This window comes from Mchenga conophoros, linkage group LG7 (assembly GCF_057382185.1).
Source record: "Mchenga conophoros isolate Kocher_MC1m ecotype Shallow Benthic linkage group LG7, M_conophoros_male_GT1.1, whole genome shotgun sequence".
Lineage (NCBI taxonomy): Eukaryota > Metazoa > Chordata > Actinopteri > Cichliformes > Cichlidae > Mchenga > Mchenga conophoros.
The window spans coordinates 34,290,593-34,309,368 of NC_140532.1; the positions used below are offsets into that span (position 1 = coordinate 34,290,593).

An 18,776-nucleotide genomic window follows, 5' to 3' on the forward strand; every position below is an offset into this window, starting at 1 on the left:
TCGATACAAAAGTGTTTGACTACCTAACATGCTTGTGTTATAGCTGAAGGTGTCATTATATAGCAGTGTCTTTTAACGTGCACTATTTTAGAGCTCTGCTGCAGAGATTTACTCCAGAGGGTGTAGAGGAAAACTTCTACGGGTCCTGGCTTTGTGCATGTGGGAAATGCTGTAATATTGAAAAGGGAAGGGAAGTATATTTTCTAAATTAAAGGAGTCATTGTGTGAAAAAAATCTCTTCTCTTGATCAGAAAAAGTTGCTCAAATGAAAAAAGAAGTATTGTCCATATATTTTTGACTACCTTATGCACTTTATTACAAAAGGAAATCTGCACTGGAGTTAAATTGGAGCATCTGGAAAAGATTTTCAGCAACACAATAAAGTCTGTGTCTCAAAAAGACCTACATGATTATTAAAAAATGATAAAAGTGTCACCACACAAACAGGTTCAGCAAGAGCAGGAGTACTCTTGGCTGGGTTTAGATGTTTTGCATCCCCATCAGGTTAGAGGTGCCCAACTGCAAGAAATCAAAGATATATGAGTGAACAGTAAATGTCCCCCAAATCTTCTTTTTTTATGTTTTTTTTTCACTGCCAAGACGTTTTTGTAGTGTTTATATGTGTGTGTGTCATTCTGTCTGTAAACACGATAGCTTGAAAAGTTTTGAATGAACTATGTGGGGGTGTAGAGTGGGGTCATGTTAACAGTCCATTAAAATTTGTCATCTTAACAATTTATTGGTCAAAAATATACAAAAAACTCTTATAACCTATAAAACTTCTATAATTCTTACAAGGTCGAACCTTCATCAAATGTCTTTTATCTTTAAAACTATTGGCAACATTTAGGCAATTATACCAATATATGAGGATTCTGACTCTACAGAAAGAGAATGTCTAGTTAGTCAGAAATAAACTGTAAACTCAAGCTATTCATGTGCAGTTACTCACATTATCCATTACCTACTCCTACATTATGTTTGTGTAGTCAAAGTAATAATCTGCACTGCAAACTTCTTAAAGTTTGCTCAAAAAGAACACAGAAAACAAAATGAATAAATACGAAACACATTACTGTTCCCTTAAATGTAAATACAGCCCAGAGAGAGAGAGCTGCCTTGACGGAGGAGTGCTTCTTGTTTTCCATAAGTTCATCATTTAGCTGACAAAAGCCTCTCACTTCTCTCCTTCCAGCCTGATTCATAGCTGTAACGTTTTCATAGCAGCCTGTGCACTCCAGAATTTTCATGTCATGATAAAATTAGCTCTATTATTTCCTTTTGGGGGTCCATTTACCATCTTCTACCTCCATCTGAACCTACTGATCAATGATGCCGCTTCTCGTGAGAGTCCGATGGCCAAAAATATTCAATTGCGCACATTTTTTGAATAAACGTTGCCCTTCTGTCTCAAAGGATTTCTCTATATGAAGCTGGTAAAAGCACTGACACCAGGAGTGTGTGACATAATATAATTCAATGCATTCAAAGGTTGTAACAACAGGCTCTCCTCAAAAATGTGTAGTTTTTCTACACCGCTGCAAGTTACTGCTGATCACTCAACACTAAAACACTTCCAGAGAGGAGATAACCCTTTACAAATTCATCTGAAGTTCATATCAGGACAATCTTTCATAGCGCAGTATTGTTTGACAGTTTATCACAGCACACTGATAGGGGAGGTTAGTGTACACCAAGTATACATAGGTTTACTGCACAGTCATGTTGTTCACACCATAATTAGGTTGTTTGCAAGGAAACTGCAAACTCTGGAGATTTTAAGCATTTTAAAAATGTACCGACTCTGTCGTTTTTCTCTGATAAGGACAGTTTCGCTCATTAGGCTCATGTCTGAACTGGAAGACGCGGGCCTAATGCTCAGGGTGGGGGGTGAACTGAGTAACTGAGCTGCACAGGACATTTAACCCCTAACTCTGCTTTTACTCTGAGGCCAACAGATCAGAAGAGGAGAGCTGCACAGTCGTTGCTGTTTTAAGTCAGTTTCTGATAGTGTGTGAGGTGCCCCCCCTTCCAGCCTCTTCATTTTCTCCTTCCCCCAGCTCCCTCTCTCGCCTAACATCAGCCCATCAGTCACCTTCTTTCTCCTCCTCCTCCTCTCTGTTTTTCCTCCCCACTCTCCCCACAGACAGTGTGCTGCCGGTCTGTGAGCTGGAGAGACACTCGGACGACACACAAGAGAGAAGTCTTCAAAAACAAACTTTGCAGAGCCATCTTGCCTTTTCCCCGACCGTGGATGAAAGAGGACTGCTCTTTGTTCTTTTCCTACATCCTCCAAGAGTTTTCTTTGTATATTTTCAAACAGAAAGCAGCAATGCTTAGATTCTACATTCTCCTAACTTTTGCTGGTGAGTACATCTTAACGGTTTTGGCCAGCGCTGGTGGATGAGGGCATGCTTCTATTAATGCCAGTTGCAATGATTCATACTTACCATTCCCTCTCTTTTTTAACGTCTTCCTCCTCTTTGTTTCTCTCTCAGTCAACATCCAAGCCAACAGCCAGCTGTTGCCAGGCTCTTGCAACTTTGAGTCCAACACCTGCGGATACACGTCAGATGCAGACTTTATGAGCTGGACCCTGCAAAAAGATGGTACTTAAAACTACGGCACCCTGCACTTTCAGGGTTTAAAACGAATTTAACGTAGGAGCTTATAATGAGTGTAGAGTTAAAGATGTTTTAATGACAGTTTTGGTGCTGGTTTTGGCTGTGCCACTAAAGCAGTACGGAGAAAAGAAACCCATCTGGTCTGCATTGATTGCAGCATCTCTGAACATCTGGAGTCAGTGAAATAACACATTAGTTATTAGTTATTCTCGTCGGGTTGGTACCGTTGCAGCTGATATGAATGAATGCTGCACACGCCCTTACCTTAGTATCTGTGTGATATCACCGTCTGTTCATGCAAAATGATCAAAGCCAACAGATGGATGAATGAAGGTTAACGTTTGTGCACGCTTTGGTCGCCGTGGCAGAAACTACACAACTTCTTAACCATTGCTAAACAAGCATGTGTAAAATTGTACACTCTTGTGTGGTCCATGAACAAAATAGTGAGAAGTCTTGAGCTGTATTTATCCTGGTGAACCAATGACAAGGTTTCGTCACGTAAATAGTGACATGAGGTGGAGCCTGCTTTAAGCCTTTGAGGTCTAAGTGATCACCGGTAATCACATTAATCCAAATATGATCAGAAATTACTCGTTCTGATAGATTAAATCCTGTTCACATTTTTCCAGAAAAGCCAATTTGGCTTTTCTCTAAAAAAAGGATTGGGGGAAGAATTATCATCAGTAGTTTCTATGAAACTGATCCAGTCCAATAATCTTTTATTTAGTATATATAAATGTGGATCACTGGTGATAACCTTAACCTTGTATTTTGGAGAAAGGAAACAAATTTGGGAGCGTAATTTAAAAAATCCTCCAAACTCAATATTTTGATTGCCTTGACTTACGGTTAGGGGGCGCCACTGATCATGACTGAAGTGGGATGTATGCTTGTAACTGGAGAATGAAAGTACATGTCACATGATTGTGACTGGCCTGTTCATACCACCGTTTCCTCTTATGTATTTTTGGCTACATCTTCTGCCGCCATTTTTCAAATTGACTGGAAGAAAACACCCGCCGCCAGCACAAGTATAAATGCTGGCAATGGTATCGACCACTTGCATAGGCTCTACTTAGAGTCGACGCAGAAGCATAAATTATGCAGAATTCATGGTAATGTGTTTGTGTCAGAGGGTTAAGAGGATACGCCAGTAGTTTGCCTAAGTGTTTGGCTTTGCAGAGTGAAGGATTATGGGTATACAGTCTATGCAGAGGTGTTTGTGTGCAGTCCTCCAAAACCACCAGCGCATAGCTGAATAGGGAACTGTGTGGTGGTAAAATGCTGATTGGTTGAAAAGTTGGCCTGAACAGGAAAGGACCGCAGAGAAGCACAGACAGTGGACACCTTTCATTGTTTTCAAACACTCAGTGTCATTTCAGCTCTTTGCATCCTGTAATTGTGACAATTTTCGTCACGGCCAGCTGAAGGAACGGCAACAGCCAAAGCGAGACTAGCCAAAAAAATCCACATATTTTTCACACTGCTCCTGATGACAGTGAACACCACGAGCAGTAATCCAAAGAACAGAGAAGGTGAGGGGAAAAACTGGACAGATCTATATAGACAGAAACAAGAATGCCACATGGACTATACACTCAGGACTAATTTGAGGATAAGACACAACTGCATGTGATGAAGACAATCAGAGAGGAAGCAAAACTCAAACAGCCATAGAAAAATAGAAAAACAGTCATACTACAACAGGAAATGAACAAAAGCTGTTTAGTCTGTCATTCTTGTTTCACTAATTCAGGGGGAACACCAGAAAACCTAACACAACACACAAATAACAAACTCAAATTAGGAACTGAAGGTAAATACAAATCAAGAATGTAGAACTAATACTGGAACAGTAAACCATCTAGAAAGGCATTGAAAAGTCCAAGAAAACGTATCTGGAGCCATAAATACAATCAACAAACTACATTATGAGTATATTACTGTATTGAAAGGACATGACAACAGAGATCAAAAACTCAATCTACAAACAGTAAGAATCAAAACTTCAAACAGAAGAACCTGAACAGAAACCCAAACCCAAATATATTGACTGAGGATTCCCAATCCAAAAACAACCTCAAACCCAAGGACCGTGGCATTAACTCCGATTCAAGCATTTACTAACAAGCTGTGTTCACTGATATTGGGTTTTCTTGAGCCTGTGCCGTGACTTACACTGTATAACACCTGTTTTTAATTCAGAATGGAGGGCCTGACAATCAAAACCACTTTTTGGTCCTATGTGTAGATGGTAAGAGGTTAATAAATTAAGTGTTTGAGTTGAAGGCAACTAGACTTCTTATTTAAGTTCTTTAAGATGTTTAACTTGTCATTCAGAAGGTTTCTTCAGTTCTAACAGCTGATGTGGAGTCCCAGATATTTAACTGCTAGTGCGGCTTTCACCTTGGAGGTGGTCCTGAAAGTCCTTGATACCGACCTGTCCAATGAGCGGTTAGACTCACATGAGCTAACATATGAATACCTGGGACTCCTCATCAGTTTTTAGAACTGAAGAAGCCTTTTGAATGAGAAGGCAACCATGACCTGGATGACTGAGAACCCATCTATTCAAGGGTATGGTTAAGGTTAGAGGTAGGTTAACATCCTGCAAAAAAAATAAAAGAAGCTTCATTTTAGAGGCAAAATTTTCTAGTTTCTGAAAATGAGTCTATTTAGCTCGTGGTTAAATCAGTCCCTAACACTAGCCCTTACTCACCTATGATCTGGTGGGTGATGAGAGGTTAGATGATATCAGTCATAAAAACAAACAAACAAAAAAACTCTTTATCTCTAATCTTGAGCCATGTAACTGGTGAGGCAGAATTTCTATCATGGCTCTATCCTGCTGCTCCAAATCCTGCTGAAGAAAACCTCTAATTACCACTTTTTCCCCACTACGATGTTTGCTCACAGCCCACTTTGTCCAAAAATTGCTCTGCTTCTGTCTGGGATACTCTGTGTTTTCCTGTTTCCATCTTTGTTGCTAATGCCGCTGGCGTGCCAGAGAAGTCGGTGTATTTGGTGCATTAATAGTGTGCTTAGTTCCTGCTCATTTCTTTTCCTTTCCTCCACTGCTCTTTATCCCTTTCATTGCTCTGCGCAGCCAGAACAGGAGCAGTGAAGTCATGTCAAATGTATGTATAAAGCAGTTTTTATGTACCCTTTTTACTCTGCTTGAAACCAAATCAGGCATTGGGATGATCTAATCAAGACATTGCATCAGTTTGAGGTTTTAAGATCTGTTGATTCAGTTTTTAAATATAAACAACTGCAGTTTACTGGGGGAAGAAAAGAAACATTGAATTTTCCAAACTGAAATCATCTCAGTCCTCTGTGTGTGAGTGTGTTCAGGAGCCCCGGGGCAGCAGGGCATTCCACAGGGACAAATAATAAATGACAGACCACTAAGAAGAGCTCGGAGGACCCTGGAGCAGAAAAGAGTTGCTGAGGTGGATTTTATGATGCTCTGACTCAAAGTGTCCTGACTTTGGCCATGAATCCTGATGCAAAATGTCACATCCCATAAATCTGGGTTTTCTATAACTTTTTTCAGATAGAAATGTGCAGTAACACTACATCTGATTTTTAACAGGTTCTAGTCCTTAAACAGAAAGTGTAAAGAAAATGATTGATTTTTGCATATTATCTGGAGCTGGCTCAGACACATTTTATAATTCCAAGCATTTAAACACAAACTGATGCTGGGATTTAGAGCTTATTTCTGTCAGAACGTCCAAACCTGCACATCGATCAGTGAGCCTGTTAGCTGCCTCTGTGTTCATATTTAACTCAGTTAATTAGTGTGGCTGCACTGTGTGGATCAGCTAATATGATTTCAGGTCCGGCAACAACAACACCCAACTCTGTTAATTTGCTAGTGCCTTTCAGTTTGTACTCTCACAAGCTAGCAAATTAGTAGATATATAATATATAGTTAGCAAATTACTAGCTTGTTAGTAAGCCACAAACGGTATAAAAGTTACAGTATGTACCTTGATTTCTACCAGAAACTAAAATGTGTGACCTTGGGCCAAATTTACTAATGCATGTGCAGTCCTGTGAAAACACTAAGTGCACCCCATGATTTTTCTGGCTATAAAACCACCTTTTATTAGAAATAACCTAAAGTAATTGTTTTCTGTATGAATTCATCAGTTTCTCACTTTGCGGAGGAATTTCGACCCATCTTTCTGAACAATGTTGTATCAGTTCATTGAGGTTTCCAAGAATTTGATTTTGCACACAGACTTTCACTGGGATACTGAAACACCGTGACCTTCAGCCTTTCTGTTGTAGATTTGTTTGATCAGATGTTTTTTCTCATTGTACTGTCAACATTTAGCATGCTAAATGAGGTTTGTAGAATCTGAAATATAGCTCTTGGGTTTTCTCTGAGCCTTGCACAGTTTGACCTTAGTGAATTTGCTGAGATCTACTGATGATCGCTTAATTAAGTGCATTTGATTAGCAGCACCTGCCTGTGTGCCCCCTTAATTCCTATGGAAGCAGGAAGGACTGCATAGAGTCCTGTGAAAACCAAAAACTGGACTGTAAGGGTCTCTCTTGTATTACAGTGAAACATGGGTTTTCAGTACTTTAGGTTTTTAGTCACATTTCTGTACAGACTTAGGTCCACAGTGCAACCTTTTCTACATGTGTTTTCTTAACAGTGCACACCCCTTTAGTAACTTTTCTCTAGTAAGTATTGAACTGAAATTACTGCCAAAACGCAGAAATTAATTGTTGGGTCTGTGTTTCCACAAGCCCCACTGGTTTAGAGACTTATTCATCATGAAGAAAACAAGACAGTCAGCGATTGATTGATTTACTTGCAAGGGAGGCCTCGTTGTTGTCTACCATGAAATGACCCCAAATCCGGCCTCCTCTGGCTTTTATTGAGAACGTTTACAAACACCTCCCCTCGTAACCCTCCTTGGTTACAAAGACAAGGCACTGTATGCATATGTATGTGTGTGTGTGTGTGTGTGTGTGTGTGCGCACGTGTGTGACCTCCTGCTGACCAAAGGGTCGTAAACGCAGGAAGCAACATCACAAGAAAAAGACTAAAGCTGCTTTTCTGATGATCCATCTGCATTTTATTATCTATTATCATGTTGTTGTGCATCTTTTTATGCCTGGCCCTTCTCATGAAGGGTCTATATTTCCAATTAGTTTTACAGCTGACAGATACTTATAGCTGGTACTGAGTGTGCTGTTAAAAATCTGCCTCCAGAGCATTTTTATGGAGAAATGAACAATAAGAAATGTACCTCCAAAGGGCTGAAAGTTTTTAAAGTCTTATTCCAAACATTAAAACGTTTGCTTTAAAGCAAGACGTCACCAAGCTTTTCCTTACTGACATATGTGATATTAGAGTGGTGGCTGCTGATATCAAAGGCAGCCAAAGGTTAGCTTATGTAATATTAGCCACTCTGGGCCAAAAGATCAGCTTCTGACTGCCCTAAACACCCAGTTTCAGACATTTTTTCTTATGGTTTTTCTTATGCAAGTTTTCAAAAGTTGCTTTTGTCAGAGAACCAATCAGAAAGAAGCTAGCTTAAAGCAGCAGGAGCTAAAACAGTCTGTTTCAGACAGGATAAACTGAAGGCCCACTAACAGTCAAACAGTGATAATTTACACTGTGAACCATGCAAAATTTACTCAAAATTTATAAAAAAAAATATGGAGCTGGAAATGAGGAGACTACATTACTTAACTTAAGAACCTTATTTGTGGCACAAAGATTTGTACAGCAGCAGGGAGGGGGGAAGATCAGGCAGCAGCTGCCATAAAAATGCTCTTGATCATGCTTTGTTTATAATGAATGAAATGCTGTATTTGTAATCCATTTGTTCAGGCCGTTTTGTCACAGTGGAAGCAGCCGTGAATGAGGATCAGGAGGACTACATAGGCAGTGGTGCTGACCCACAGCGAGAGATCATAGGGGTGCTGCTGAGTCCCCGTTTGGAGCATGGTGAGTGGAGCTGCCTGAGGCTTGTCTATCAGATCACAGAGCCAGGAAGCCTGGAGGTCCTGCAGCGCACCGAGGGGAACAGCTTTGACAGGCCGCTGTGGAGCAGCCGGTTGCCCTCCGACAGCTGGGTGGTCTCAAGCATCGACCTGCAGAACAATACAGAGCCTTACAGGGTAAAACACTTTTCAAATAGTATCTAATCTTTGTTTAAGAAAGAGATCAGATTAAAATGTACCAAAACATGGCTGAAGTTCCACCAGAAGCTCAGGGCTGTTATATCTCTTTTCAAAATATAAAAGGTACAACAGCTAAGCTATTCTTAGGTACTGAAAGGGGAATGGTTGGGTAGATTACAGCCGGAAGAAAAGGTATAAAATGGAAAATGTTCATCCTGGGACTCCGCTGATAAACACCCAGCTGTCTAGTTGTGCAAGAAAAAAAAACTTGCAATAATATAAGAATAAATGTGTGATCTTACAAGAAATCCCACTGCACTTCAGTTCAACTTTCTCACAGGTTACCAACTAATGAGAGAAAATGAGTGCAAAGAAAGGTAAAACTAAAACATACTAAATATTTACTCACACTTTCCTGTTTTTATTTTTTAAAGACTGAAGATGCAGTCGGACAGCCGATTTTCTAACCTGCACATGTGCAGAAAACCTCTCAATCTCTCATTGAAACGACACATGCAGGTTAAAGTGACACATGCAGACCTAAATTGAAGCGAGTATGAAACATGCTTGTAATTATCCAAACACTCTAGGAAAAGTACAGCACATGTTTACACTATATGCAGAGGCAGAGCTGAGTCTGACAGGGTCTGTGACCTACATCAGGCTATTCCAGACCTGTGCTATGTGCAGGCCCCTCAGTGCATAAACACATTTCAGTCCAGACCTGGGTGAAGAAAATTCATGTGCCAGAGGTTTAGATTTCACACCAACTGCTGAAGCATTGTGCTATTTACTCCCACTCAATGAAATAAATCCACCCAGCATTAACTTTTGTTATTGGAAAAAAAAGCTAGCTTGACTTAGGGATGGAGGTAGTGTTAGTTTGCTAAAGATGGGACATGCTTGGCTAAGTTTAAGTGCTGTTGTATTGTTTTTAGAGGCACTGGATGAGAGAATGAAGGGTTATTAGTTAATGATGGCAAGCTGCATCTGTGGACAGTACGGGGGTTGTGCAGGGAAACAGATACCTGCGAATAACCGAATAACAAAAGCAAACCTGCTTGTTGTAAGAGATAAACTGGCTATTGAAATAAAAGCATATGATTGTACCCATCTACATCTAAAATATGCTTATTTTTTCTGTGAATTTGGGCGTTTTAACATGGGAATCTGTGGAGGCTGCCTCACTTTTAGATCAGACTCAAGTGGCCGCTCAAGGAACTGCAGTTTTTGATGCTTCACCTTAAATTTAAAATGTTCAACTTCAAAGCTGCAGCCAAAATATTCCAATTATTTTTTAGATTGAGATGCACTGGTAGGACTGTATTTCCCACCTTTAAATATGAAGACTTTCTGCCAGTGACTTCTAATAACTAATTTTGAAGGAGTAACCCTATTTCTGGCATTTCTTGCCACCTTGCGGTGCCAGAAATATTCATGCTTCCATAAATTAAAGCAAAAAATAAATAAGACAAAAAAAACAAAACTTCTAGTATAAATAGACACCATCCAGCTGAGGCACTCTTCATCGTAATAGGCTACACTAATTTGAATACACATTGTGTCAAGAACAGCTAAATTTCTTTTTTAAATGTTGATGGGTTTGTATCTTGAACCCATCCGCTGGAACGTTAAGACAATATAATTACACTGCAAGCAAGACGCAAGTAGGCAAACTTCTTCATGGTACTCGTGCACGGGAGAGAACCGGACAAACGCCGTTCCTTCGCTTGGCCCCAGTTGCTCTCGTCCGTTCTCCCGTACACTGCCCTTTTATTGAGGTTACATGAATATGCATAAGTTCACTAACATGTGACGTCTACATACACACAAAGAGTACCTTGCCTGTGTGTGTGTGTGTGTGTGTGTGTGTGTGTGTGTGATCTGTGTGAGGTCAAGATGTGACCCTGTGAAGACTCCCCAAGGCTAGTGCCAGGATGTCTAACTCCATCTAACAAAAGGCTCTTATACTTAAACAGATATGCGTGTGCTTGCTATACCATAAATCAACAAGAAAAGATAAACTCTCCTAGGGAGTGTGATCTATGCCAGGACACTCTGGGGAATGTATGCACTCCCTTCTACAGCTACACAAAGTTAATACAGACCTCTTTAGGATGAAGCATTCTTTCAATCCACCAATGATTATATACTTCTAAGCATATATGAGTAAATATTTCTAAGCATAAATGACAATCAACAATACAACCCTATCATTCCCCCCTTTTCGACATTTATGCTAGAAAAGTCCCCAGTTATGAATTAGTGATGGGATTTCCGGCTCTTGTTAGAGATCCGGCTCTTTCGGTTCGGCTCACTAAAAAGAGCCGGCTCTTTCGGCTCCGAACCGGCTCTTCAGGTTGTTTTGTTGCTTTAATTAATTTATTATTAACAATAATATAAAATTATGCACAAAAGGAATTACTAACGTAAAAACAAGTGGTTTTATTTATATATGTTTATATATAAATATATGCGGTGGCCCCTAGAGACAAAACACGTACAAACTCCAAAACACATTTCTAGCATGAACTGAACTTCCAAAGCAGAGCTACTAGATCACTTAAATTACACAATTGAAAGCATGTGTGTATTGTTTGTATATTTATACACAGGCACTCATATATATATTCAAATAATTTAAAAAAAAGTTCATTTACCTGTTATTACCACACACCAAATCCGGTCGTTGGTACTTGCTGGCTTGTGTAGCCACAAGATAACAAAGGCTCAACACTGCGCCCAGCATCCTGGAGCACTTCTGTTGTCTTTTGTACGTGTTTTGAGTTTTTATGTGCTTCTGAGTTTTTATATGCTTCTGAGTTTTTACGTGCTTCGGAGTTTGTACGTGTTTTTACGTGTTTTTGGAGTTTTTACGTGTTTTGGAGTTTGTACGTGTTTTTACGTGTTTTGGAGTTTGTACATGCTTCAGAGTTCGTACGTGATTTGAAGTTTGTATGTGCTTTGTCTCTAGGGGCCACCGTAAATATACTTTTATTTATTCACTCCACATAAAATGTAATAAATAAATCATATAATACAAAAATCAACTATTCACATTTCAAGTTTTAACTATTTAAATTTCCAGCTTTTTCCTTTCACAAATTTAAAGTGAAAAGAACACAAAACACTGCAAACCACAACACAATTAAATATAAATTATAATATGAAAACTAAAAGAACATGCATATTCTCTGTCATATGGACCTGCATGAATAAACTTTCTCAATCCTTTATCATCTGCAACCGAAAATAGTTGTGGATGATTACTATACCTTTCTAATGTTGTTGTCCCTGCCTCTCTTTCTCTCTCTCTGGCTCTGTTCCTGTGCTACTGAGTGTAACTACCGCCCCTCCCCCCTCTGCCCAGCGTAAAGCACAAGGCTTGCGTGCAGAGTGAAGCGGAAAAAAAGTGCGAGAGAGAGGCTGAGAGAAAGAAAAAAAAACAAAACCCACGTGACGGCTCGCGATAAGGAGCCGGCTCGCGTCGTTCACGTCAAAGAGCCGGCTCTAAGAGCCATTTCGTTCGCGAACGACCCATCACTATTATGAATACCTCATGTCTGACAGCTTTAAGGCAAACATTGTTATATTCAGCATATGTCCAATCACCCTAAATTACTGTAAAAGTACACAGTTTAACAAATGTATTAGCAGTTATCCCATTCCTCATTAATCTCATCCAATGGCAACCTGCATCCTACAAGCAAACAAAGAAATTGTTAATTTAATAGTGAAAATAAGAAAGTAACATTTTCAAAAACATCTCAGCTTGGTGATGCTTCCTCCGGGTGTGCAAATCACATGTCTCTCTGCAGAGTGGTTTGAGTTCTGCAGGGCGTCATGAATGTCTCTTCCAGTTGTTTCCATCATTGTCCATAGGACCAGAGTCCAAATGTATGTAGAATAAACATTCAAACATACCAGTTAGTTTTGTTGTTTGTCAACATGGGTCTCAGCTATTTCCAAAGCTGCAGACCTCATAGGAAACTGCTGTTATCACCACCATAGCTTCTGGTTCCTGTGCTTTTCACAGAATCATAATGTCATCCTTAGACTCCCTCTGCGTTGTCGATGGAGCTTGGCACGCTCCCCTCATCCTTCAGGTGCCCGTCTGTTGTCCACAATCTCCTCTGTTGGCCTCTGGAAACCCCCCGTGGCACAGCTCTCAGTCCAACGCAGTTTCATGGTCCTTGCTGTGGCTCCAAAGTCTGATCTCATGATGGGCCCCAACCAGCTCGACCTTTGACCTCAACCACTGCCTGGGCTGTCAGCTATGCCTGGAATAGTTCTTGCTTCTCACTGGCCTCTTATGATTTCTCAGGAGATTACTGCTGCACCTGTATTTCCTTGCTAGGAGGGAAAACTTCTATTTGGAGAGCATGTCAACAATCATCAAACAACATTCTTTAGTTCAGTGAACTTCACTTATAGGCCATCAAAGCCTCATCTGAACATGGATGCACCACTTGCATAGGTTTAATACTTGTAAATAAACGGTTAATCACACAAATCACTGCAACAATAATAGAAAACATTGTTTAATAAAAAACATTGTTAATCCTTGGACCCCTCCTCTTGACGCATGGACACACCCATGCGTCAACTCACCAAACCTGGATTCCTGTCTTAAAGAAAAAGATTAGCTAGATCATATCCCAGGCAACATCAGGGCATCTCCTCCCCAGGAGCAGCACCACCCTGGACCTATAATCCTGCAACAAAAATGCTAGTGTGTTTTGCATATTAAGTTTGCTTAACACCGGGCTCTCCCAGGAGCCTGCATACACACCATCATGGCCTGGAAAACAAGATCTGGAAGTGAAATCAAACTTCATACCTGTAAACAATTGTATCATAAGAACAATAAGCATTCAACATCAGCAAGACAAGTGTCATGTGCAGGTTTTCTCAAATCAGTAAACTACAATTATTTTCATAAGTCGCCTCAGACATGGATCATCCCATGTACTCAGGCAACATTAATGTAATCGGTGACTGCTCTTAAGCAAAGTCACTCCACTCATATATTATTTATGGGCTCAAGAGTGGCCAGCAAATGAGCCCATATTAACTATCCCATAACACCGCATCTCTTATTTGTTTGTCTCATGTCACTTGTCCGCTTCTGCTGAATCTTGTACATGCAGTCTCAAAAAACAAACATTAGCAACACACATTGATTATCCTGGTGGGCAGGCGTCGGCCAACCACAATCCAGAGGTGCCATAAAAACACCATAAAATCAACCATCCATTGCTGTGGAAAATATGTTATTCATATCATCAAAGTAACCGTCACATTTTCCCAAAAACACAATGTAACAGCATCACTACTCATAACCGGTAAACACAGTTTTCCTCACACATAAACCCAGAAATCCTGTAGTAGGAAAAAACATCAACCAGTTGTCCTGGTATAAATCGCATCATCAATTCACATGAAGAACTGGCATGCTGTAAGAAAAGAAAATGCAAATATTAGCGCTTGCGCAGGCGTATGCATACTTTGTCACAGCTCCCTCTGTGAGCAACACAAGCCTATGAATAACACACCTGATAAATGCACAGACACAGAAAATGGCATTTAAAAGGTTAAATCATCATGCAACCTCGAGTGTTGCTGTCATCTTTCTGCTCCTGTAAAAGGAAACACATGGGTTCATCTGCACCTTTGTCAGGTGGGGGTTAACTTCACACAATCATGTTCAGTCAGTCAGTCAGTTATTTTAAAATTCTTACTCATTCAGTCAGTGGTTCCTTCTTTTGCTAATTGTGGAAATTATCATCGCATTCGTTTCCACGCTCAGCAAAACGACGTTATTTCAAAAAGAAAAATAATTTAGACTGGATTTCCTCGTTGAATCCTTTTTGGGGGGGACTCTCATTTCCTAATTGTCCCAAATAAGTGGCTTTCTCCTGAACCCATTTTAAATGTGGAGAAACTCACTTGCAACAATTTTCTTGATGATGTGTAACGCTTTTAATTCCCGACTTGCAGATCTGCTCAAAGAAAAGAAATTCACAAGCAAAATCAGTGCTTGTTCAAAAATGAAAAATAAAAAATAACAGAGATTATCAAACCAAACTCTCAGTGCACTGTGAAAGTATCAAAATAAAAAGGCCTTGTTAAGTCATGACACAAACTCCTCATCATCTTCACAACAGGAGAAGAATCATCAGCTAGATTCACTCCAAACCAACCATCAACTGCACAACACACAACATAACCCTAATGTCATATTAGCTATGAGTTTAATCACCCGGTCTGTGCTCTTCACTCATTTAGGCCACAGATCTATTTTATTCAATTTTTCCTTTTTCCCTTCATCATAAAACATGTGACATGCTGTCATGCACTTCACAAAAGACGTTTGTTCTGATGTATTCAGAGTTGTGTATCTAAATACAGGATTCACTCGCACATCAAAACAGGAAACTCAGTGTTTTAGAGTCTCCACTCAACACACAACAAACTCCAACACATCCCATTCACTCGTACTAGAATTCAGTCACCTTTCATTAATCTAAGAACGATCAACTAATTTGAATCAGCTATTAACCCACTAGGATGACAGGACAACAGAAATGCATGTTCAAAATGTTATCACTAAAAGAGAATTTCCCTCATACAGTAAATTTAGTAGTAAACTTGTGCTGCATCAATCAAGCAGGAAGCTTCTCCCAATTTACTATATTAACAACTAAATTTATTGTCTGATCACTGGTTGGTCAAACCAGGATCTTTTTTCCCACAAAAGTTAAACTGTTGTCCTGCAACCTAGAGAGTCAATTTTTTATTGGATAAAGTCAGTATTTGATAACAAGTGTCTGCTAAATTGACACTATTTTAACACTGATGAAAGATAACAAGCATGTCTGTGGAGCTGCATCTCCAACAGAGCATGTTCTGTGCTATGAGTTCCACTGGTCTTTGCATCACACGAGGTGACTTGGACAAGATGATAAACAGACTCACGCTTAAAATGTCTAATCTTCATGAGTTATTTTGTGTTTGTATTAGTAGGGTTAAGGCATGTTCTGTGTGATTTTGTATATGTTTGTATATGTTTCAGACTCCTTCACAATTTTCCAACTTAAGCAGTCAGCTTTCTTTTTCCCCAGGTTTGCTAACCCAAATTTTGATTTCCCACATTAAATAATTCCTATGTGTTCTCACCTAGTCTTCTCACTCTGTCTTCTCACTCTGTTGTCCTCTCCCACTTCAACAGTCCAAACAGCCGGCAGTTCTCCTTCAGCTTTGTCCTGTGTTCCACTGTCTCTTCTTGCCATTTTGCTCCACAGGTGGCAAATGTCAAACTCCAACAGTCTCCTCAGTTCTCCTCGAAAGTTTTCTTCACATGCATAGTGAAGTTGCAGCTTGTTGTAAACACAGTGCCATTCATCCGATCAGTCAGGATGATGGGTTTGCTCTTCTCTGATGCTGTTTGTCCACATTGCTGCTGCTTGCTGAGACTTTTTGCTCAGGACTTGATGCTGTCTCTTTATCTGCCATGTTATTGCTTTGGAGCTGCATTCTTCAGGGAGGAGTGAGCTTGCTTGTGAGTTTGTGAGGTTGAGAAACACATTGCGCTGTATATAAGTCAGCCAGAACTTGGCCTGCATGTTTCCAATGATGTTTAACTATAAATTTCTTCCGTCCGACCGCTGCATGTGGAAAATTGATACAGGTCTGCTTTTCACCTGAAAGTGACAAACTAAGACATGTTCATTATCATCATCACTGCTTAATCAACACACATCTCTCTCTCTCTCTGTCTGTGTTTGTGTAAACAATCCTTTCTTAAAGCAGAAAATGACATTGTAGTTGTTTTTGGCTGATCAACACAAAACCTTTTCCCTATGATTATTTTTCATCTACAATATAAATTCTCTTCTCAATCAGAGGCAATTACTTTTACACAGCGCACAGAAACACTGTGATGTCAAACACATTCACACTCACTTTTTCATCTGCATAAATAAATCACGTGGCTGGTGATATGTGCCATGGTAATCCATAAGCATGATCACACGTTTATTTATTTTCAACCCAACAAAACAAATAAACAAAAACATGATGCTGATGCTACACACACGAGTCAAGGTGCAGAAAAACTGCTCATGGAAACGCTGCACACTCTCTGTTTCCCTCTCTTTGAGTAGTTCTCAGACAGCTCTTGATCTGATAATGTGTAGCTTGCTCATCAGCTCAAAAAACAAAAACAAAACTGCAACGCGACATCACACAGTAGTTGCAGCATATTAGTTGTTTTCACAGATGTGCTCTATATCTCAACAATGGCTCATAATAAGACGACCGTCTTCCACACAGGTCAAGTGTCTCTATGCACTTCATGAGTTTAAATATTTACCTATATCACTTCTCCTCACATGTCATTGTACTGAATTTAAGCAACCACAAGCTTAATGTAGATTACTTTTAACAACTATCTACCTCAATGGTTTGGCACACAGGCTGTTGTCGAACAGGGCAAGCTAAAGAGTTAACATTTTGTGTCAGCAAGGGGTGGGGGGAAAGCCACCCACCAGAGCATAGCTCAAGTGCTGCTGATGTGGGCTGGCCTTTTCCACACACTCCTGGCTGCTTAGGAAACCCATGATAACAACAACAGCTGCTGACGTCACACACCACGCGGTCTGCTCCGCACACACTCACACACAACAACAACAACGACGACGAAAATGACAATAACACAAAATAGGCCTACTCCGGACTCACACCGGACCGCTCGGGACCCTGACCCAGCTGTGGGACGCTCACCCACTCGCGCGACAAAACCCAATGAAGGGATGCTCGGGACACACACCCAGGGCGATTTCAAAACCGGACACACACCGGACGCTTGGGACCCTTGGGCGATTTAACCAAAACTTCTTTTTCGGGACACTAACCCAGTTATCGCTCCACAAAGCAGCGAACTTCTCAACGCCTCACAAAATGGCGGAGACTGCACAACGACACGGTTATAGAGTCGGCCTCTTTAAACTTACTTGGCGTTGCTTAGCGTGTAATATCAGCCTGAATCCCGCCGATCGCCATTCATCGAGGAGAAGGACAGACAGCGAATCCACAGGAACTTCCTGGCTGACGTCAGTCTTTCAGCGTGCCTCTCCCCCCCCTCGGTGAATGCGATCCCAGGGAGCCGGCATCGAAGGACCAATTAATGATGGGTTTGTATCTTGAACCCATCCGCTGGAACGTTAAGACAATATAATTACACTGCAAGTAGGCAAACTTCTTCATGGTACTCGTGCACGGGAGAGAACCGGACAAACGCCGTTCCTTCGCTTGGCCCCAGTTGCTCTCGTCCGTTCTCCCGTACACTGCCCTTTTATTGAGGTTACATGAATATGCATAAGTTCACTAACATGTGACGTCTACATACACACAAAGAGTACCTTGCCTGTGTGTGTGTGTGTGTGTGTGTGTGTGTGTGTGTGTGTGTGTGATCTGTGTGAGGTCAAGATGTGACCCTGTGAAGACTCCCCAAGGCTAGTGCCAGGATGTCTAACTCCATCTAACAAAAGGCTCTTATACTTAAACAGATATGCGTGTGCTTGCTATACCATAAATCAACAAGAAAAGATAAACTCTCCTAGGGAGTGTGATCTATGCCAGGACACTCTGGGGAATGTATGCACTCCCTTCTACAGCTACACAAAGTTAATACAGACCTCTTTAGGATGAAGCATTCTTTCAATCCACCAATGATTATATACTTCTAAGCATATATGAGTAAATATTTCTAAGCATAAATGACAATCAACAATACAACCCTATCAAATGTTGTTTTTTGATATCTCTCTTTATCACTTCACAAGTCAGAAAAACGTCATCATAGTAATAAAATAGCAGACAGATCAATCCATGAATGAAATAAACAAACTCCTTTATAACCTCTTTAAGATTATAGGCAGGAATAAAACAGATTTTTCATGTAAACTGTAATAGAGTGTATATTTCTTTCTCAGA

At 40.4% G+C, this 18,776-nt stretch overlaps 1 protein-coding gene across 1 annotated transcript in view; it reads left to right on the forward strand.

Annotated features, from left to right (window-relative positions):
- Window positions 1-2,150: 2,150 nt before the first annotated feature.
- LOC146570527 (MAM domain-containing protein 2-like) overlaps window positions 2,151-18,776 on the forward strand; it is a 30,448-nt gene continuing 13,822 nt past the window's right edge. The window contains exons 1-3 of the mRNA XM_085279016.1: window positions 2,151-2,366; window positions 2,499-2,609; window positions 8,488-8,777. Coding sequence (XP_085135142.1) covers window positions 2,255-2,366; window positions 2,499-2,609; window positions 8,488-8,777 — 513 coding nt within the window. The 5' untranslated portion in view covers window positions 2,151-2,254. The remainder of the gene's footprint in view (window positions 2,367-2,498; window positions 2,610-8,487; window positions 8,778-18,776) is intronic.